A 20345-nucleotide genomic window follows, 5' to 3' on the forward strand; every position below is an offset into this window, starting at 1 on the left:
TATCAAAACAGTCTGAAATCGTTTAAAATCCTCACAGAGACTGTATTTGTGCAATGCCACAGACACACAGCTAGAAAGGGGAAAACAAAGTACAGTCTGGAAGATTCATCACAGTCCAAGTTTTCTTGGTCCTCAGTTTAAACAACCACGAGCCCAGGCAATCCAATTAAATACAGTGCTTTAAATAGAAGACTTGGTCCTAGAATAACGTAGGCTACTAGACAGGGACGGTCTCAACCACGGGTGATTTGATGCACTCTTCGTGCAGTCTGCTCTTTTCTGCAAGGCTCAAAGGATTTTCAGCAGAATGCTCTGAAATGTGACTGCCATTCAATGTAGAGACAAACCCCTCCTGGGAGGGGCCTTTCAAGTATGAGTGAAATTCCATTTGAGGATGACTGGACCTGTGTTCAGGATATAAGCTATTGCAGGCCACACCGCTGTCATTTTCCGAGGACGAGCAGCAAACGATGACAGAGGGGTTGGCAGCTGGGTAGTGGGAGGTGCCGTAGGCCTCTTCTGCGTGTCGGGCATAGTCCACGAACTGCTCTGGGGTCATGGTGTAAGGCACCAGCGAGAGGGTACCGTTTTTGACAGTATCTCTTTCAGCATAGTTCTCAGAGAGCTGGTTAGGAGTTCCTGGAATGTGGCTATCTATTTGGTAATACAGAGTTGAAGAGTTGGCATAGAAAGAAGCATTTTTCGCGTGGCTTTCGTGCACGGCGGTGCCATCAGAATAACACAGGACGGAAGGAAGAGGGACAACTTCAGCATGGGTACCCAAACCTTCCATGAAACTGTCTCCTTTCTCATCCTCCTCCTCTTCCTCTTCCTCCTCCTCCTCTTCCTCTTCCTCCTCCTCATCTGACTCACTGGGTGCCAAGCTCTGTGTGCTGGAATCGGTGACACCGCTGCAGAAGCTGCTCCCATCCTCCTCCTCCTCCTCCTCTTCCTCCTCCTCTCCTTGGCAATCTAATTCCTCAGCGGACTGCAAGTGCAGTACTGCAGCCTGGGGGTCGGTTTCAATCTCAAAATTGTCTGTGATAGAATATTCTACGGAGTGAGCGACAGGGCCCATGGAACTACTGTGAGCACTTATCTCACCATGGCAGCCGTTCAGCGTGGGGATCTGCTGCTCTCGGTTTTTCTCCAGTTCAAGTTTCATTATTGTGTGCAAAAAGTGAGTCCGGACACGGATAGGATTAAATTCAATTCTACCTGCTGTGTTGCTACATCCTTCTTTAGTGCAGCCGCACGGGAAAGACATTCGATCCACCTTGGAAGGAAGGACACAGATTAGCCCCATGGAACTCTTACAAACCAAATAAAAACCCAGTACCTTCCAGCAACCCCTCTGAATCTGGGATTACTTAATTCCACTTGGGCTAGACCAAATGACAATCAAATTGCAAACAGAAATGAAAAGGGAAATGGAGGCTTAAAACGTAAGAGTCAACCCAGTTTTAAAACCCATGTTTAAAATAAAAGTGAGCTATAGTATTATACTAAAAATATGCTGCATATTTTGAGTTTGCTGACCCTCCTGTGCTTTCTCTATTTCTTCCTCCATTCTTCCTTTTTTCCCTTCTCTTCATCCCATTCACGTTGCTCCCTTTCTAAAAATGTTTCTGTCCTTTCCCCAAGACCCCTTTCCTGATGCATGCCAGCTCATGCATCCAATTTTAAACAAACTTGCCACCCTCATCTCCACCTGCTATTTTTAATCTAAATTTTATGACATTCCCCATATTAGTCATCACTTTTTTTCTTGGCTTATTATAAGATGAACTTCTCTGTCCAAGGTGTCCAGATTGACACCACTAAGTATATTGTGTAGCCTGATCATGTGTTCTCATTGGTTTGCCTCTGTACCAGGTGCATGCATGCCGACTGAAGGGCTGCGGTGGATATGCACATTCATGGCTTTGACTGGTGGACTCATGTGCTTAGGTCCTGGCTCCCTCCTTCCCCAATCCACTCCAGTAGACTACAAGTTCCTCAAGTAAAGGGGATGCTCATTTAATCAATATCTTAAAATTATTCAAGTGATTGGATTCTGTGGATAGAGTAGTGGGTTTCGGCAAGTGTTGGACTGAATGCTTGAATAAGTGATACGTGGAATTCTGGGCAATCCACGGGTACTCCTAAGATATTTGCTAGTTGTCCCAGATTCCTCCAATTAAGCTATATGCAGACCAGAGCACGGGCCACCAGAAAGAACCTATTGGCACCTTATCCAAATGTGTAGCATTTCCTATGCAACAGAGGAGAAGGCAGACTCTCCTGCAGTCATCTGGGCCCAATAAAAATTAGTAGCAGATGTCAGAACCAGAATCGACAGCTGTTTTCTTACTCATTAATCCCTTTTCTGTGAATCTACCTCAAACAACTGTTCAGCTGATGAGAACTAGTCTCTCCTTCTGCCTGTCTGAGGGGCTCTCCTTATTAAAAAAGCCAAGTTTCTGCCTAAAATAATGACACCTAACTAATCATGGAGCACCCGTGCTGTTATAGATGAACGGGGACCTGAGAATCATCTAATCCAGAGGTCGGCAAACTTTTTTTGGTAAAGGGTCAGAGAGGAAATATTTTAGGCTTTGTGGGTCATAGGTCTCTGTGGCAACGAGCTGGCTCTGCTGTAGAAGGGTGATAGCTGTCGCAGACAACACACAAGCTGTGCGTCCATAAAACTTTATTTACAAAAAACAGGCGACAGTCCAGATCGGGCCTGTGAGTTAGAGAGTTTGCCAACACCTGATCAAGTTCAGCCCTCTCACTTTAGAAATGGGGAGACTGAGCCCAGAAAGTTGACCTGCCCTGCCAATTTCACGGAGCTGGCAACAAGCAGAGCCAGGAGTAGGGCTCAGTGTTCTCCGTGTCAGTCTAGTGATTTTTCCGCTAGCCTATACCACCTCTTACCAATCATCATTTTAAACCCCTGGACGGATCCGAAAATAGAAACTCAAATGTTAGGGAAGTGATGATCTGCCTGAATGCTTGTAAAAAGCCAAAATAAACTAGTGTAATAAACGGATCCAAGAGCAAGTAATGTCAGTGAACTCAGCTACAGCTTGGGTTGCCTTTCACATTATAGCTGAGATGTAGGAGCATATTACGTGTGCCCATAAATGTCCTTGAATGAGGATTTCTTTTTTTCTTGGGTCAGGCGTCTTGCCTCACCCAACGTTTTCTTCCACCCGCGGGAAACTTCATTAGGGGGTGGTGTCTTTGGATTCCCCGAGATGCAAATCCTTACCTGACACTTAATGCCTGCCAGGCTACAGGTACACGTTTCTGGATCACAGAACACGCGGCAGTCACAGCCACAGTCCTCTCGCGACAGGCGGATGGCTCGCAGCTCGTGCTTTTCTTCCACATCGATCTTTTTCACGCCGGACGCCCGCAGCAGTGCTCTTCGTTTTTTTGTTGGCAGGGGTTGTAGGAAGAAGTATTCGTCTACCTCTGTGTTGTCTAAATCAATATCATCATCAGAAATGTCATCCACTGTAAGAGTGCTCGCTTCTTCAGACTCCACGGTGCCGTTCTTCGTCATCTAGAAACACAACGCAGCAAATAAGAGACTTCGCGTGGGCAGAGGCCGCAATCCTAACTTTTACAGTTCGTAACAAAGAAACTATTACATCGCATCAGGTCCCCATCACCAATAAGTGTTCGTGGATCCAATCACTTCCATTTATTTTTCTCTTTAGAGAAGTCACAGGGAGGAAAATGAAGGCATCAAAATGACAGGCTTTTAAATGCACACAAGACTGTTAATTGGATCTCTTCACCTCCTAATGTGAGAGCTAGAGTTGTTAGAGCTTTTAGCCAGTGCAATGTGAAAAAGACCAAAGGTTACAGATGCCCATCAATGAAAGCTCTCTTTAGACTTGGTTCGTGATGGGCGGCTCTGATGTTGGAATAAATTCACCCTTGTTCAGAGATGGTAACACCTTCGTGGGAGCCATTGCCACCTAAGTCAGCAAACACGCTGTCCTTGAAATGACCACCCTGTCTTTGGGAGTCCAGCAAAAGCACATACTGGGAAATGAAGATGTGCAGCATTGCGCTATGGGGATTAGGAACACGGTTACCCTACAGAGCATTCCAAGAATGAGCCCTTGATGTGAAGCAATCAGTCGGGTCGGTGTGATCACAGTGAGACAAGGAGCAGAGGGCAGTGCTGGCAGGAGCTGGCCCGTGGGCACCGAGACAATAACCTCGCCCTCAAAGGAGATCCCACGAACCTGTGCCAAAGCAATACCTTCCTCATTACAGCTCCTGTGGACAAGTGTCTCATCTACCCATAACTGTTCTGCTGCTATTTATATTTCTTCTCTAATTAATTCCATCCATCAGTAAACCCTGTATCAGTATTTCACTTCTGACTGTTCTACCACCACGTATTGTTTTCTTCTTAAAAAAGCATTTAGAAAGAGACATTTTCTCTGAATATTAGCAAAAATGTATTCTGAGGGGTAACACAGGAATACATGTGAAATCTCTGTAAGGAATTATTCAAAAAAGTTTTAAATACAGAAGCTTTTTTGATTCTTTAATTTTAAAAGCTATTCATACACATCACTAATTGTAGTCATTACCATGCTTGTTGATCTTAACAATGGTTCAATCATGACACAGTTAAAATGCTCTGGTGACATCAGACATCAATCTCTCAACTTCATAGAAAAGGTCCGACATTTAAATTAGAATATTAATTATTGACCCCAAATCCCAAACTGGATTACTCTGAATGTACTGAAAAATGAATAGAAGACTGGTCTTTGCCCTCAAGTAGAGGAAACAACACAGTAGCAAGTGTATATTAAAATGTATTTCAAAGGGTCCCTGAAATGCATTTAAAAAAACTACTGCGTTGTACTTTTTGAATATTTCAGAACCTTAAATCGATTTTCTTGCAAAGGTGTACATTCCCCTTTATTAGGTTTTATTTCTTGGCATGATCAGCAATTTTTTCCTTCCTTGGCATTTCTTTATAAAGGTATTGGTTCAGCTGTTTTCATGTTTCCAGATGTCCACTATTAGGATGTTATTTTGAGTGGTTGCTGTTACCATTTGTGTTAATTCTTATTTGCAAACAGAAGCATCTTTCTATCTGTAAAGATCTGATTTGCTAAGGAATTCAAGTGTGTAATTGCCTAACATCTACTCAATTCTCTGTGATAGGAAAAGCTGCATTACCACACAGGAAGAGTTTACCTTTCCCATCTTGTCACCTCTGTGGCACTTAGATTTGTTTTCATTGATTCTTGGCTTGCCTAAGTGAACCTCCTCAAACTTCTGACTCCACGGCACATATAGAACACCCAGGACTTGATTAGATATGCTTAATTGTTCTATTAAATTAAAATACCAGAAATAATCTGGAAGAACATATTCTTAAAGGTATTGCATTTTGCTGAAGGCCAGTCTCCCGGTCTCCATCACTTTGGTTAGGCATATTTTCTCTGTACTTGTCAAAATAGGTTGTGCATATGACATGGCAAATATTTGGAATATTAAAGTTTTCCATTTGGTGTTGAGCAGGCCTCCATTTGGGGATGTATTCCGGGACAGCAAAGCAGTAAGTATGCCCTTGAATAATCTTTATAGAGTTTAACAGAGAAGTTCAGTAGGGATAAGTGGAGGTAAAAAATACCATGACCAGTAGACGCTGACTCATCTAATAAAGAACTATGGTATGAGGAAATAGTTTAAAAAACGATTCCAAAAATTTGGTAACTAAAGTTTTGAGATAATAGACTGTGTCTACCATCTCTCACAAACTCCTAATCCTCTTTATCTCCTGGGACATTTAGGATCTTTACCTGAAGGTTAGTTAAATCACAGGACTGTTATAAGGATACAAGGAGCAGGGCTGGGGTGAAGGTGGAGAATTGTAATGTTGCATGGGTCAGTCACTAAATGAATAAAACACAGTCATAAATGTAAGGTTTGGGGTGAAGAAGATTTAGATAGATTTAAAAGGTTGATGATTGTAGGAAGAGTTACCATCTGGCAAAATTTTTTATGAGGAAAGAGAGCAAACAACCAAGCATTTTTCAAGGAACACATGACCGAGAAACTGAGAAAAGTGTATAACTCTGGGAAGACATTGGAAATGGTACCAGAGGGGAGATAGTCCTAATCTCAGGAAGGAGAGGAAGAACAACAAAGGTTGAAAAAACATTGAGAGAAAGAGGCAGTCAAAGCTGTGAAAGCTAAATTAAATTTCCTAGAACAAGGTAGTAGAATCCAGTAAGATTTAACCCAGAGGCAACTGGAATGCCAAGGCTCTTTGAAATGTTCAAATGGATGCCTAATGCATTTTACAGATACAAGTGAAATGGGAATAAAGGCTAATGTAATTGTTCAACAGTGTGGTGTTGATGATGAAATCTAAGCACTTAATTTGGAAGAGTATAGTATTAAGATGACTGCATTGATTACTGTGAAGAGTATGACATGTTTGAGCGCGCTTGACAGAGAAAAAGAACTGTGCTCTGTAATTTAGAAATCTAAAGGTAGTTATTTCTTCTGGGACCATGCATTTTATTCAATCAGCTTTCTCTATTAATTGTTTTTAGACAATGTTTGGAACATCAACAATAAAAAGGATACACTTGAACCCCCAAAATAAAACTGTGGTTTTTTTCCTACAAATCTAATTGTACATATTATTGCTCAATATATCTATCTCATAATTTGATTGAGATGAATTATTAAATTAGAAGAAATTTTACAATGAAAAACTAATCTCTATTCTTAATTTGTCCTCAACATATTTATCATAAGGAGACATTAAGAAGTGTGGATGTTTCTTTTTACTAATTCTCCACTATTAAGGCCCCATTGGAAAGGTGGTATGGAATACATTGGGTTGGAGGCACAGAGGAAAGAGAAAATGTCTCTTTACTGCTTTGGGGCTGTTGGTTTTCAAATAAGAAGGAGGGAAACTGCCCGCTTCCCAGTCCGAAGAGTTTCCTGTGGTGTTTTATCTGGTCTCCATAGTGAGAGCTTTGGAAAGTGTTTGTCTTGTCAGATGCTGCCTTCTCTCTGCTTTACTCAACAGGCAGTTTACTGCCTCTCACAGAGGACCACCTCCAGGCAAAACCCAAGTGGCAAAGTTTGTTTGCAAGCAATCCTGGCTTTCCTCTTTGGACCTCTTTCAGTGCCGTAAACCTTCCTGCTGCCCCAGTGAAAACAATAAGATCACTTTAGCTACATTTGTTTTGCGACTTACCTAGGAGGGATTTTTATTTCAAAACAAATGTTGCTAATAAAGTAAAATTTCAAGTTTCAGAGCAAAATTTTTGGATAGTTAATGTTTGCTTGTTTTTCAGTTAATGTTTTTGGATAGCTAATTTTAGATTTTGGATAGCTAAACCTTATCCCAATAGAGTCAGTGATATGTCAAAAACCGTAAACATTAATATGCTAGGCAGGGGTCCTCAAACTTTTTAAACAGGGGGTCAGTTCACTGTCCCTCAGACCGTTGGAAGGCTGAACTATAGTTTAAAGAAAACTATGAACAAATTCCTATGCACACTGCACATATCTTATTTTGAAGTAAAAAAACAAAATGGCAAAAACACCCACATGTGGCCCGCGGGCCGTAGTTTGAGGACGCCTGTGCTAGAGGAATCACAATGAAAATATACAAGCTTTCCTCCATTAATACTCGTCATTTTTGTTTTGTTTTGTTTTGTTTTTTTTAGCAAACTGGTCCACATTGCTGTGATCTTTTATTAGGTTCATGTGATCATGTGATGTGTGTTTCTGAGTTTCTGAATACTTGCAGTATAGTGAGGCTAAAATCAGGTCATCTTAGAATCCCATTATCGTTTTTGCTTGGTATTCACCTGGAAGAAGCTACGCTATCCAAATGATTTTTGTTTGCATCTTCACCCAAAGAAAAGACTGCATGTTTTCACTTCTCTGCTTATCAATGACAAGCCAAGACATAACACCTACTCAGATGATTGCCTCTCCAACTTCCAACACAAAGCACAATGAATAAAGTGAATCAATAATAGAATGCTCTTTTTTGTTTCTTTTCTTCCTCAGCGTGTTAAGAAAAAAAAAGGCATAGAAGTAGCTGAATACAAATGGCAGGATCAGAATATATCACTGCCTGATGTGGAGGAAGGTTCCTGTAGTTGTGTGGCTTCCCCTGATATCCATCACATGCACAATATGCTTCAAAGTTCACAATAAATCTTCTGGTTTTCAGATAGAATTATAGTTCCCCAGCAGTTAAAAACCACTGTACACAGTACTAAACCTCAGGAAGGGACGGCTCCCTATTGGCACACAGATTGTATTTCCCAAGGTCTATAGGGGATAATCAATTAATTTTAGAAGAGGAAGTAACAAGATCATATGACCAGTTTTCTGTGGAGTGAGCCAGCTATATCACATCTTGGTGCTTCTTCTTTAGTTGTACACATGGTCTCATAATTTACCTCTTCCACTGGGTCTTTGTTAATATTAACTTAAGTAATGTTTATAAAATGTCTGACAAATAAAAATCACTGAATGAATGGCAACCATTACTATTGAGTTTGAAGAATGACTTCACTCTTTTGAGTAGGGTGTAGAGTTGGTTTGTCGTGGGTTAGAAAGGTAGAGGGTGGATTTCACTAGCAAATCTGAAAATTATTATTAAATTAAACAACATGCAAAGCAATCATGAACAACAACAACAATAATAATGGATTGCTACCAAAAAATCTTAAGGGACATTTATTGAAAGATGGCAAAAACACCTCCAAAGGAAATATGATATATGCTCTATGCTGATTGTGTCCAGCTTAATTTAAGTAACTGCCCTTTTGTGCAATTGGGAGCAAAGCACATATATAAATAGCAAAATGCACAAAAACAAGGTACTTAGAAACACACATCATATCTCTGCCAACTTTATACTAGAAACTAAAAACTAAAGATACAGGTAATAATGGTATGCTTATGGTGCTTCAGCTATTTAATGAATAACCCTTTATGTTAAGTCCTCTGGATTACCCGGAAAGATTTTCTTTTGTCACTAGATAATGATGGGGGAGCATTTTATATATATTGGTAGGTTGATGAATCACTGCAGATATGAAAAGAGCCTTTGGTCGATGAAAGAAGTTTTCTGAGCTATGTTTCTCTCCAGTTAATCTCTAATGTGGCAGAACAATGGGTATCTCCACCTGGACACCTCCCTGACATGTCTTCAAAAACTCAAAAGCCTCTAAAAATTAGTTTGTCCAAAAAATATCTCATTATCTATCCCTCCCCCACACCTCCAGTCCCAATCTGTATCTCTTCCTGGATTCTTTGTCATATCCTTGTCATGGAGAAAGATACTATCATCCACAACCTACTCATTTTTGTAAGCCAGAAATTTAGGAGTTGTTCTTTTCCTTCCAAATCCACCCATTATCAAGGGCTGTTGATTTTACTCCCTAAATTTCTCCCTCTGTCTATCTCTTTTCATCTTCCCTACCATCAAGCTAATCTAGCTCACCATCATCTTTCTCCTTGACTGTTGCAATAGCCTCTTACCTGGTCTAACTCCACATGCCACCCCCCCCCCCCCACCACCACACACACACATGGCTGTCCCCACCCCGTACCCCCAAAATATTCTCACATCAGAGCATGAACCAGATCACATTACTCCACCAACCCAAACCCATGCTGAGAACTGTTGGATGATTTCTGATGGCCTTAGGATGAAGAGAGAAATAAAAAAGCTATAACAGGATCTACAAGGCCCTGTCCCAACTCCTTCATGTCACCTCACTCTTTCTGTCTCGGCTGCAGCCACACCCGCCGCTGTGTGCTCACTGAGCTTCGTCCTGCCACAGAGCAGCTCCAGGGCTTCCTGCTGCCTGAACCAATCTTGCCGCTCCTTTTCGCCTAGTTATCTGTTCAGGTTTCAGTTCAGTTGTCATTCCCTCGAAGAAACCTTCTTTGACCTTCAGATCACAATCCTCTATTATATACTTTTACAGCACCTTGCAACTCTCCTTCATAGCACTTAATACAGCTGTGATTCTATTTTGTCTACATGATTAATATTTTCCTTTCCTATTAATATATTAACATGTAAGTTCCAGGAGAAAAGGGACCATATCTACTTTTGATACCAGTTAGCCCCAGCCAAAATACAGGGTCTATGATCTAGAATTACTCAATAATACACCTTTTCAAAGTGTATTATTTTTTGTAGAGGGCCACCTGGGAGGCACCTGGGCATTTCCTTAATTATTCATCAGCTGAACTCAGGGCTTAGGCCGAGTCACACCCTGGGAACATGCTTCCCCAATGAGGCTGGACATGTTAACCAGTTCTGACTTCATAGCAGCCCAGGTGTCAGCAGGGGAGGGTCTAGATATGTAAATCCAGTAATGCTGGGGCCTAGTTAAGAATGCAAATGAGCTCCTTTGATCCTAAGTTTTGGTGTTACTTCCTGGATTTTTGGGATATAAGATAAACCTGCTGGGTGGCTCAGGGTCGTCGTCATGCTGCCTCTCCATGAGAGAGGAAAGATGGCGTCCCACCCAGCCCCAGCTTCATGAATCTATTTCTGCGTCTTGTTTTCTTTATTTCTATTATTTCTCAATCCCTGGCCGCCTCCATTTCGGACCGGTTCGTTCATCTCTCTTTCCGCGCGGGACGCGGAAAAGGGAGATCCCTGCCATGTTTGGCCCCCGCCGCATCAGGCCCCCGCAATTTTTTAAATAAACCTTTTCAAAAAAAGGTTTTATTATATCTCACTACCAATTTTACACACACACACACACACACACACACACACACACACACACACACTCACACATTGAGCATCCCCACCCTCCCTTGCCCTCAAGGGCAGAGTTCCAAAGCACCTTTTTCCCTTCTATTCTTAAGCCCAGAGTTTGAAGGCCCAGAGAGGGATCAGCCTTCCCCCAAGGTCACACAGCAAGGGAGGGAGATGGATAGAGGAAGGGGACCTAGATGGGCAGGCAGCCCTGCACTGTCTCCTTGGAATCCTAGGGAGTGTGGGCCTCGATTGTGTGGAAGAACTGCTCCTCACTTCTGGGCCAGTAGATGCCTTCCATCTGCCGCTTCTCAGGCAGTTTCCACACCAGCAGCACCAGCCCCATGACCAGAAGAGGGAGAAGACCACGATGACGGCAGCAGTGGCCTCCTTATAGAATGAATTATGCATAAACCACATCATTACTTTCAGCAAAGACACTATACTGATTTTGCTTAAAAAAAAAAAAAAAGCCATAGCAGGCAGTCTGTTGTGTAAAATACCCAGTTTGGCCTGTGGATTTAAATATGAAAATGCTTAACTCAACTAAATTGAAGAAAAGACACGGGGTTTTGCAAAAAGTGAGTTTCAAATGCTGTTTACCTTTAGTTTTAAAGAGTTCAGTTTTTCCTCCCTGAGGTGTTCTCTGAGCATCTCCCGGTGGATCCGCTCCTGCTCCCGGGCGAACTCGCCCAGCGTGTACTGGCGCACGCTGTTGTGGCGGCTGGACATGCCCAGCGTGCTGCCCCCTTGGCTGGGCACGCTCGTGAAGCCCTGCCTCCTGGTGAAGTAGTACACGGTGACACAGCTGAAATGCACATTCTTGGTCCGCAGCCGCTTCTCCCTTTTGAGGATGGAGGAAGCTGAAAGAGAAAGAAGCAATACAGTGAACACTTGGGGCAGCAGTTTTAGACGAGGCCAGGAATTAGAAACTGCCACCTGAATCTTTTGGTCAATCCCTTTTGGCGGGGACACACAAAAAAGGCCATATCTTAGGATTAGCGCATATTTCTATGTCCTTTCTTTAATCTTTCTCTAGCTGTGGTGGAGTAGACTTTTAAGTTCCATAAATAGCAGTAGTCTAAACAAAACTTTAGGAAAGTTGCCAATAGGCTGTGAATCTGTAGCAGAATTTAATTTCTCATTTCCCCAAACCTCTGAAGTTTCTGTTTTATGGTTTTCACATGAGTTGCATCAGACTTTAATCAGAAAAGACATACTACAAACCTTCACACTTTGGGTCTCATTTTGATATAGAGGGCATTTCTGTTGTTCTAAGTCCCTTGGCATAAAATATGTGTCTACTTAAAAATTTCAGAAAATTCTAAAAAGCAATAAAAATTCACCAAAAAAAAGCTTACTGGCAGTATTTAGATATTTTTGCAATCAAAATTTAACAAGGCTTTTATTTGATATGAATCTCATTAAATAGCATTATGGAAAGGGGGATTTTAATCTAAGTGTATGCTGAGACCATTGAAAATGCCATGAGATGTTTTTTTATTAGTTATTAGAGGCCCGGTGGATGAAATTTGTGCACTGGAGGGGGAGGAGGGGAGTCCCTCAGCCCGGCCTGTGCCCTTTCTCAGTCCAGGAGCCCTCGGGGGATGTCTGACTGACGGCTTAGGCCCTATAGAGAGCAGGCCTAAGCCGTCAGTCAGACATCCTTAGTGCTGCAGTGGAGGCAGGAGAGGCTCCTGCCACTGCCGCTGTGCTCACCAGCAGTGAGCCTGGCTTCTGGCTGAGCGGCGCTCCTCCTGTGGGAACGCACTGACCACCAGGGGACAGCTCCTGTGTTGAGCATCTTCCCCCTGGTGGTCAGTGCACATCATAGTGACTGGTCATTCTGCTGTTCGGTTGATTTGCATATCAGCCTTTTATTATATAGGATAGGGACTCAAGATGCATAGAGCATCATGGAGGGTTGAGACACATACTGTAGTTGACAGAAAGAAAGTCACATTCTAATCAGGACCTTTTAGAGTTGAAAGACATGCTAGACATCATCTAGACCAGTGGTCGGCAAACTCATTACTCAACAGAGCCAAATATCAACAGTACAAAGATTGAAATTTCTTTTGAGAGCCAAATTTTTTAATCTTAAACTTCTTCTGACGCGACTTCTTCAAAATAGACTCGCTCAGGCTGTGGTATTTTGTGGAAGAGCCACACTCAAGGGGCCAAAAAGCCACATGTGGCTCGCGAGCCGCAGTTTGCCGACCACGGATCTAGACCATCTTTTTATTTTATAGTGAAGTGACCCAAGCTTGAAGAATTTGAGTAGTTTCTTTCAGTGTGGATAGTTAGTGGCAGAACTAATCTTAAACCCCAAAGCTCTGGGTCTGTTGCTATATTATATGACACTTCTCCAAGGTACAACGAATTGAAGAGACAGATACAGAATAATGCTGCTATGGACTAAACTGTGCCTCCTCATCCCCAAAATATATTGAAGTATTAACTCTCAATACCCTGGATGTAACCTTATTAAGGAATAGTGTCATTATAGAGGTGATCATGTTACAGTAAGGTCTTTTGGGTGGGTCTTAATCCAATATGACTGGTGTCCATATAAAAAAGGGAACAACTGGACACAGACATGCACAGAGAGATGATGTACAGATACAGGGAGGAGCCCAAGTGAAGATGGAGACAGGTGGGGATTTTGCTGCCAAAGCCAAGGAACGTTTGGGGCTACCAGAAACTGGAAAAGGCCAAGAGAGGCCATTCCCCTACAGCTTTCAGAGGAGCATGGTTCTGCCAACACCTTGACTTTGACCTTCTAGTCTCCAGAACTGTGAGACAAGAAATTTCTGTTCTCAGCCACTGAGTTGGTGGCATTTTTTTATAGCAGCTTTAGGAAACTAATACACATGCTCAAGTAGAAAAACAGACAGGAAAAAACAATGAACTGAGAACAAATCCTTGAATAGCAAAAAATAATAAAAACTAACATTTGCGATGTGCTTCCTAAGTTCTGGATTATGCAAAGAACCTTACATGAATTATTTTATCTTTACAACTCCTTGGGTTGATATTACCCTTGTCTCCATCTCCATTTTGAGGAAACCGAGTCATCAAAAGTTAAATAACATAGCCAAGGTCATATAACCAGTGGCGAAGCTGGGATTCATTATTCCTGAGCCCAGAGTTTTAAACACCATGTCACAGCCAGAGTGGAAGTCACTCAGGGAGTTGCACAAGGCTGAGAGATGTCAACTGCTACTGTCTTCAGAGATGATCTTGATTTGGAAGGCTGCATAGGCAATGTAAAAAAAAGACTACAATATCACTTCGGATTTATATAAGAATCTTCTTCCAAGTGGGTTCAAGTTTTTTTGTCTTATTCCCCACCTCACTCAATAAAATATTTAAGCCAAATATAAAGAGGTTGCTATGATTAATCTCATTTCACAGATTTATGTATTCAACAAGTATTAACCAAAGACCCAGTATGTACCAGGCATGTTCTAGATGATTGGATACATTGGTGAATAAACCAGATGGTGATCCCTGGCCATGAAACTTTCATTTCCTGTGATGAGCTCAGACAGAATGACCAGATTTAGAAGAATATAGAGTATGAGAAATAGGACATTTGGGCAAGAATTTTGCTTCCCCACCTTCCCCTCTTCCCTACTGCTACACTTTTCTAAAGGAGATTGCCAGAAAGCAAATGCTTTCAAAGGCGTACATAATTTCCCCATTTATTTATGTGTATGTTCGCTGCAACATATACTCCTGGCAGCAGAGACAATTTTCAGCTTTGATTTAAAAGCTCTGATCTGCTTCATAACCGTATGTTTAAATCACCTCAAAAAAAGAGAAGCGTTTGTAAAAAATGTAAAGATCACCGTAGAAAGCAAAATTCAACAATCTGCCTGGTGATCTGACAACCTCATCTGTCACCCCTTACAGCAGGCTAGAGCTTCTGATTTTGGGGTGATAATCTTCAACCTTTTTTACCCCTGATATCATAAAAATGATGCCCTTAAGTCATTATCTTTTAAGGCCATACATTTATAGGTAAGGAAAAATATTAATGTAGTAATTTAAGATAATTATTATAAGCACCTCTGACAATTTTATTACATATATCTTCTTAGACAATTCATGGTACTCTAGACCAATTTCTTTCTTAAAAATTTATTTAGATGGTGTATCTGTATTTTTAGATTATATGAAGAACTCTTCAATCTTCTGCATGAATGTATTGTACCACCGTTTTCTAAAAAACCAGATGATCCTTTCCAGAAAGTCAGTCCAGAGAGGACTTTCTAATAGAGAGCAGGGTCCCTTCACCTGGGCTCTTGGCATCACTAACACTGTCAGATTGTGCTAGGATTAGTGCTGCTTCTGTCCCACAAGCCTTTACAAGTCAAACCTGTGCTTATGGTTGTCTTAGCATTTGCATATTATAAATAGCACTGAGAAAAGAATGATTGAAAAGCCTACAAAGTCTATTTAAAAGAAAGGCTTTGAAATACTATAAGATCAGCTGTATGAGGGATGTTTTAAGTATGGGTTTCCTGAAAACTTAGGAGCCACCCACGTCTCTCTTCTGATTGAATTGGAGCACTCGCATGGGCTTTTATGGGCTATCGCCTGCCTCCAGGCCCCAATTTGACTAACATCACAAAATGAAGTCATAAAAAGAGAGTCTGTTTTTCAAGCCTGGGAAAAAACAGACAAATTCACTCAACACATCTGCCTTAGGGAATCCAAAACCTCCCTGATATACCTACCTAGTAATTTGTGCCCTTTGCAGAATGCTTGAACTCAGCTTTGTGTTTCTACAGAGTTTTGTGTTCAGTTTACTACTGTGAGGTCAAGAGCAAGGCAGGAGAAGTGGTCTTTCATTACTGCTTTAAAAAGAATTAGTCTGTTTTCATGCACAATACTAATTTTTTGGTGTCTTTCAGCTCCTTTTCTTTTATCCCATTTATAATTAACTCCTTCCCAACCCCCGCCCCCACACTCCCCAAAGCAGAAGTGTCTGAATGCAACAATACTGCATATGCTGCCTAGGACACAGCTCTAGGGAACACCATTATGGTCACCACATCATAATGTGCATATTGGTGTTACTATAAAATGATCACATATTATGGAGATAATGTTGATTTCTATAAATTAAAGAAATAAACAGCTCAGAGGGACTGATATTAGCTATCATCAGGTTATTCTTCCTAAAAAATGCTTTAGAAATGAATGGTAAATAAAATGGGAAAGTCACTCATTCACAATGCCAGGGTAAGAATTTAATTAGATAAAGTAAAATAATATGTATCACGAAATATATAACTAGTTCATGGGCAGAGTGGATTAAAAATGGAAGTCAAAACTAAATTTGGGACAGTGTGCTTCCAGGGTGAGACAGTATTCTGATAAGACCAATATTCACAGAGGAGATGAGTATATCAGGTATCAGAGTTGAATCACATCAATTTCTAAGAAAATTCAACTGACTTTGCTTAATTTCCACACTCATAAACCAACCTGTTCATATAAATTGGGATACACCTTCAAGTCAATAAGACTAATGAGTTGACACATCAATTTTGTTTCTTACTGCAAACGATCTGTTTCAAATTTATACTTTAGCCATTAGTGAATGAGATTAGCGCATACCATGCCATCTGAAATTGCCTTCTCCTCACGCACAGAGACCATCATGCGGAGACAGAGGGAAGCCGGATAGACAGGAACAAGAACCATGATGGGGGGGAGGGGGGAGGAAATAGAACCGGGAAACCCAGCTGGGCGGGAAACGAAGGTCACACATAGGAGACAAACTTTAAAATGTATGGATGTTGCTAAGACAGGCAGCTTGCAAATAACCAATCACAAGACAGTGAGGTGTATAAACCAATCCCAAGGATGTGGCTAAGGCAGAATTCTTTGACAGGACCAATCAAGAACTAGCAAGACATGCATCTGCCCCTAGATTAAAAAGCGCACATGCTTCCTCTCTCCTCTCCTCTCTCCCTGCTGTGCAGACTCTTGGGTTGATGGCAGGAGACATGCTCCCCTGCACCCACATGGTCTATGGCCATGTGGGACTCTACACATGGACTAATAGACTTTAACACCCGACTGTAACATGGGAAGAAAGCTCTGAACACACTGGCCTGCTCCTGGAACCCCTGCACCTTTTCTGGGACTGGCTTCTCTCAATAAACTTTGCTTCTGCTAACTGTTTTTGTCCATGACTTCATGCTTCGATTTCACAAGAGAATGAACTGACTCAAACACCCCACGTTGGGGTTTCAATCATGGATCTGGGCCTGCAAAGCGGAAGACCAGATTCCAGACCATTCCAGATGGACACCACCATAGTGCTGCCATCCTGGAGCCCATGCTGGCACAGCAAGCCAGTCACCCTCTCAACACAGGCTCGTTCTTGTGCCAACAACCATCAGCAAAGCCTGGGTATAGCTGGAAAGGCAGGAAGCAGTGAACAGAGCTAAGTATTTTGCCACTAAGCCTGGCACATGCAAGTTGAGAGTCCATGGCCCAGTGTGATGTTAAACAAGGGGTAAACCCTGAAAAATATTAGTTCTGCTGTTTGGGTCTGAAGTCATTAGCTCACTTCTCTCTCCTGTGCACTCTGCTCAGAAGGAAAACATCAGGTGATTTGAAAGTCTATAACTTTAAGTTTATTTTTCATTTATCTGGGGGAAATTTAGTAGAAGCAAAGTGAAATTGCTGAAATTAGCTTGTTTATTTTGGTAAATCTTGGGCAATTAAACGCGAGTTTTTAAAACATACAAACCAAATGAATCGGGGTCTCTGAAAGTGTGCATGTTGCTTTGTACCTTTTGAGAAACAAACTAAGATCAAATCAGACTTAGGAAGTCAGGAAGCCTAGCTTACAAACCCAAAATCTTGTTTCATCAGGAAATATTTTATGTAGAAATTAGCCTAATAGCTTAGATATGAAATCAACTTTCAATGGTTAAAGTGATTAAGATTTTTTAATAAGTCCTATTCTTTACAAGTGACTTCTGCAAATTTCCTGTGATCATAGTCTCACATTTTTATCCATCTTGACATGACTATCAAGGTGGGTTCCTCTTCATGAGAGTGTTGCCCACATGTTCTCAAATCTTAGCCATAAGTAAGGAGCGAAAATCAATCTAGCAACCAAGAAATATAGGAATAGTTTCTTTGAAAATAAAGTATAGTTTGCTATAGAAAGCAATTCATCCTTATTTTAATTGTCCTCCTTTAAGTTACATCCTCAAGTTTCCTGAATATAGTTGCTCTAGTTTTGTCTTTTGTTATTTTGCTCAAGTAAGGCTTTTAGGGCAGTTGTAAATCATTCAAGTGAGAGAAACTCCAAAAAAAACCTGATACTCTTGGGGCCTGGGTGAATGAGAGGCAAAATAAAAGTAAAAACTAATTGGGAATATTTTCTTTCCAACCACGCACAAAATACAAATGACCTGAAGTGTGTAATGTAAAGTGATCTATTACAAATATTACATTATTTTACACGCAGTTATGAAGAGCATAAAACACATACAAACAATCACAAACAAAAGAGACTCTCCCAAATGCTGTACATATTATAAGCAATTTGTGTAAATCCAATATTTTGGAATTAAAGTGCTTTGCATTTCCAAAAAGGTACTGAGACAGAGTCAGCAAATGTGAGAAAATGTCAGAATCCAGATAGTAAGAAACAAATCAGGAACCATTTTTTTTTTCTTCTCCTACTGCCCCTATTACTATGAAAGTAGCATTAAAAAACAAAAGACCAAAGAAAAATAGGTCCCACCCATAGTGATACTCGAGATGCCAAGTCCACATTTGTATTTGGTTCCCTATAGTGAGAATGATAGCTCTAAATGCTTTTAAAATTGCAGCACATCTCTCTCCTCAGTCCCTAAATGCCGCTCTTTTCCATCTCAAACCATCCAGCCAACTTATGTACTAGTTAGTAAAGCAGCAAGTAAACAGAACCGTATAAAATATGATAAACATACATAAGAAGCAGTCATCATTCTGATTTCAGTCCTTCTGTAGAGAAGGAATAGTTTTATAATTCATAGACAAAATTAGGTAGTTTAACCATTTAGCTGCATTTTCCACTCTAATATTGTTAGAAATATTCACAATGAATTGCCCTCAAGGCTAATAATATATTTCGTGCATCGCAGCTTCTGAGTGAAATAATTTAAGATGAGATGCTTTGAAGTCATTAGTGTATCAAACCAAAACCAAAAATAAAACCTTCTCATATAAGACTATGTAAAATAATAAGTATTCTATCAAGAGGTGTACAAATACTGCATCATGCATTTAAACAAAAAATATTAGCAAGTCTAGAAATAACATAAAAAGATGACCCTTGAGGCTGGATGACTAAAGCTTTGTTTTGGATCATAAACATGCATGTCACGTCGTCATCCATTCAGTCTGTCGGCTACATCCACACAAGCAAGTGAAAGATCTGCATGGAGGAAACCAGCTTTCTCCCGAGTCTCTCCACACAGCTGCCCAGCACACTGCAAGCTGCATTTGACATTAGAGGGGTCATTTAATAGCATAATCGTTGATTTGCAATTCTCAGCTTGGAAAAATGTAAGGTTTACCACCCAGGGTTTTGACGTACATTCGGAAACCTGCCTATAAAAATTAAGTGTAAACTTTGACCTTCCAGCTTTGATGTCATAAATAATTTAAATGATTACATCTCAAAGAATAATCATCTTTCAGAACTAGCTATTTTTCATCCACACATTCTCCTGATTAAAGATGCTCCCTGCACTTTCTAATTCTTGTGAGTAATCTTTAAAAAAGGGGGGGGAGTGAAAGGGTCGTTTTATTCTCATACTTGTTAGGACACAAGGAATAAATATTACATTTTAACATTATAAAACTGAAACATCGAAACAGCAAAAGTTAAAAGAAAACACGTTCTCTTTCATATATAATCTTAACATGTAATTGACTTAGCCCTGATCCTCGTCCCTTTTACATTAAATTGATGTTCCCTTGAAAATGTGATATGACTGCAGAATGTCCTAGCCACCAACACAAAATGCCATTAACATTGGGGATGATGAATTGTTAAACTAAAACAAATTTAGATTAAACTATAGATTAAAATAGTACCAGTAACTGAGCAACCTACTGATTTTCATTCTAATTTTCCTTTTGCATCAATTTACCCATCAAATTTATAGTACTAGGCATCATGAATTTTGGTGTTCCAATTCTATGTTTGGAACAGTCTTCTGGTTCAATTTTGTCTTTACATGACACATCACTTAAAGTCTATACATTAAGATCCTTGAGCAAAATTATTTGAAACACAATGTGACATTAAAATATTTTGCTAAATTTAGGCCCTGCATACTGATCAGTTCTGCCCAAAGGAGACTGGATGTTGGAATTTTTTTTTCCTGTTCCATATAGTCAGCTAACCATTCTACATTATTATTAGTAAAATCATCTTATGGAATTTTGATCAATGTTACCAGCTCTTTTCTCTTTTCACACTATGTACATTTCTTTAGGTAACATTAAACTTTTCCAAGGAATC

At 40.6% G+C, this 20345-nt stretch overlaps 1 protein-coding gene across 1 annotated transcript in view; it reads right to left on the reverse strand.

The window, feature by feature from the left end:
* Positions 1–217: 217 nt before the first annotated feature.
* The window catches only part of CSRNP3 (cysteine and serine rich nuclear protein 3), a gene marked incomplete at its 3' end in the record, with an annotated part of 161105 nt that continues 140977 nt past the window's right edge, over positions 218–20345 (reverse strand). The window contains exons 4-6 of the mRNA XM_079782445.1: positions 11396–11655; positions 3257–3553; positions 218–1276 (exon numbers count right to left, since the gene is read on the reverse strand). Coding sequence (XP_079638571.1) covers positions 218–1276; positions 3257–3553; positions 11396–11655 — 1616 coding nt within the window. The remainder of the gene's footprint in view (positions 1277–3256; positions 3554–11395; positions 11656–20345) is intronic.

This window comes from Cnephaeus nilssonii (genome assembly GCF_951640355.1).
Source record: "Cnephaeus nilssonii genome assembly, chromosome: 10".
Lineage (NCBI taxonomy): Eukaryota > Metazoa > Chordata > Mammalia > Chiroptera > Vespertilionidae > Cnephaeus > Cnephaeus nilssonii.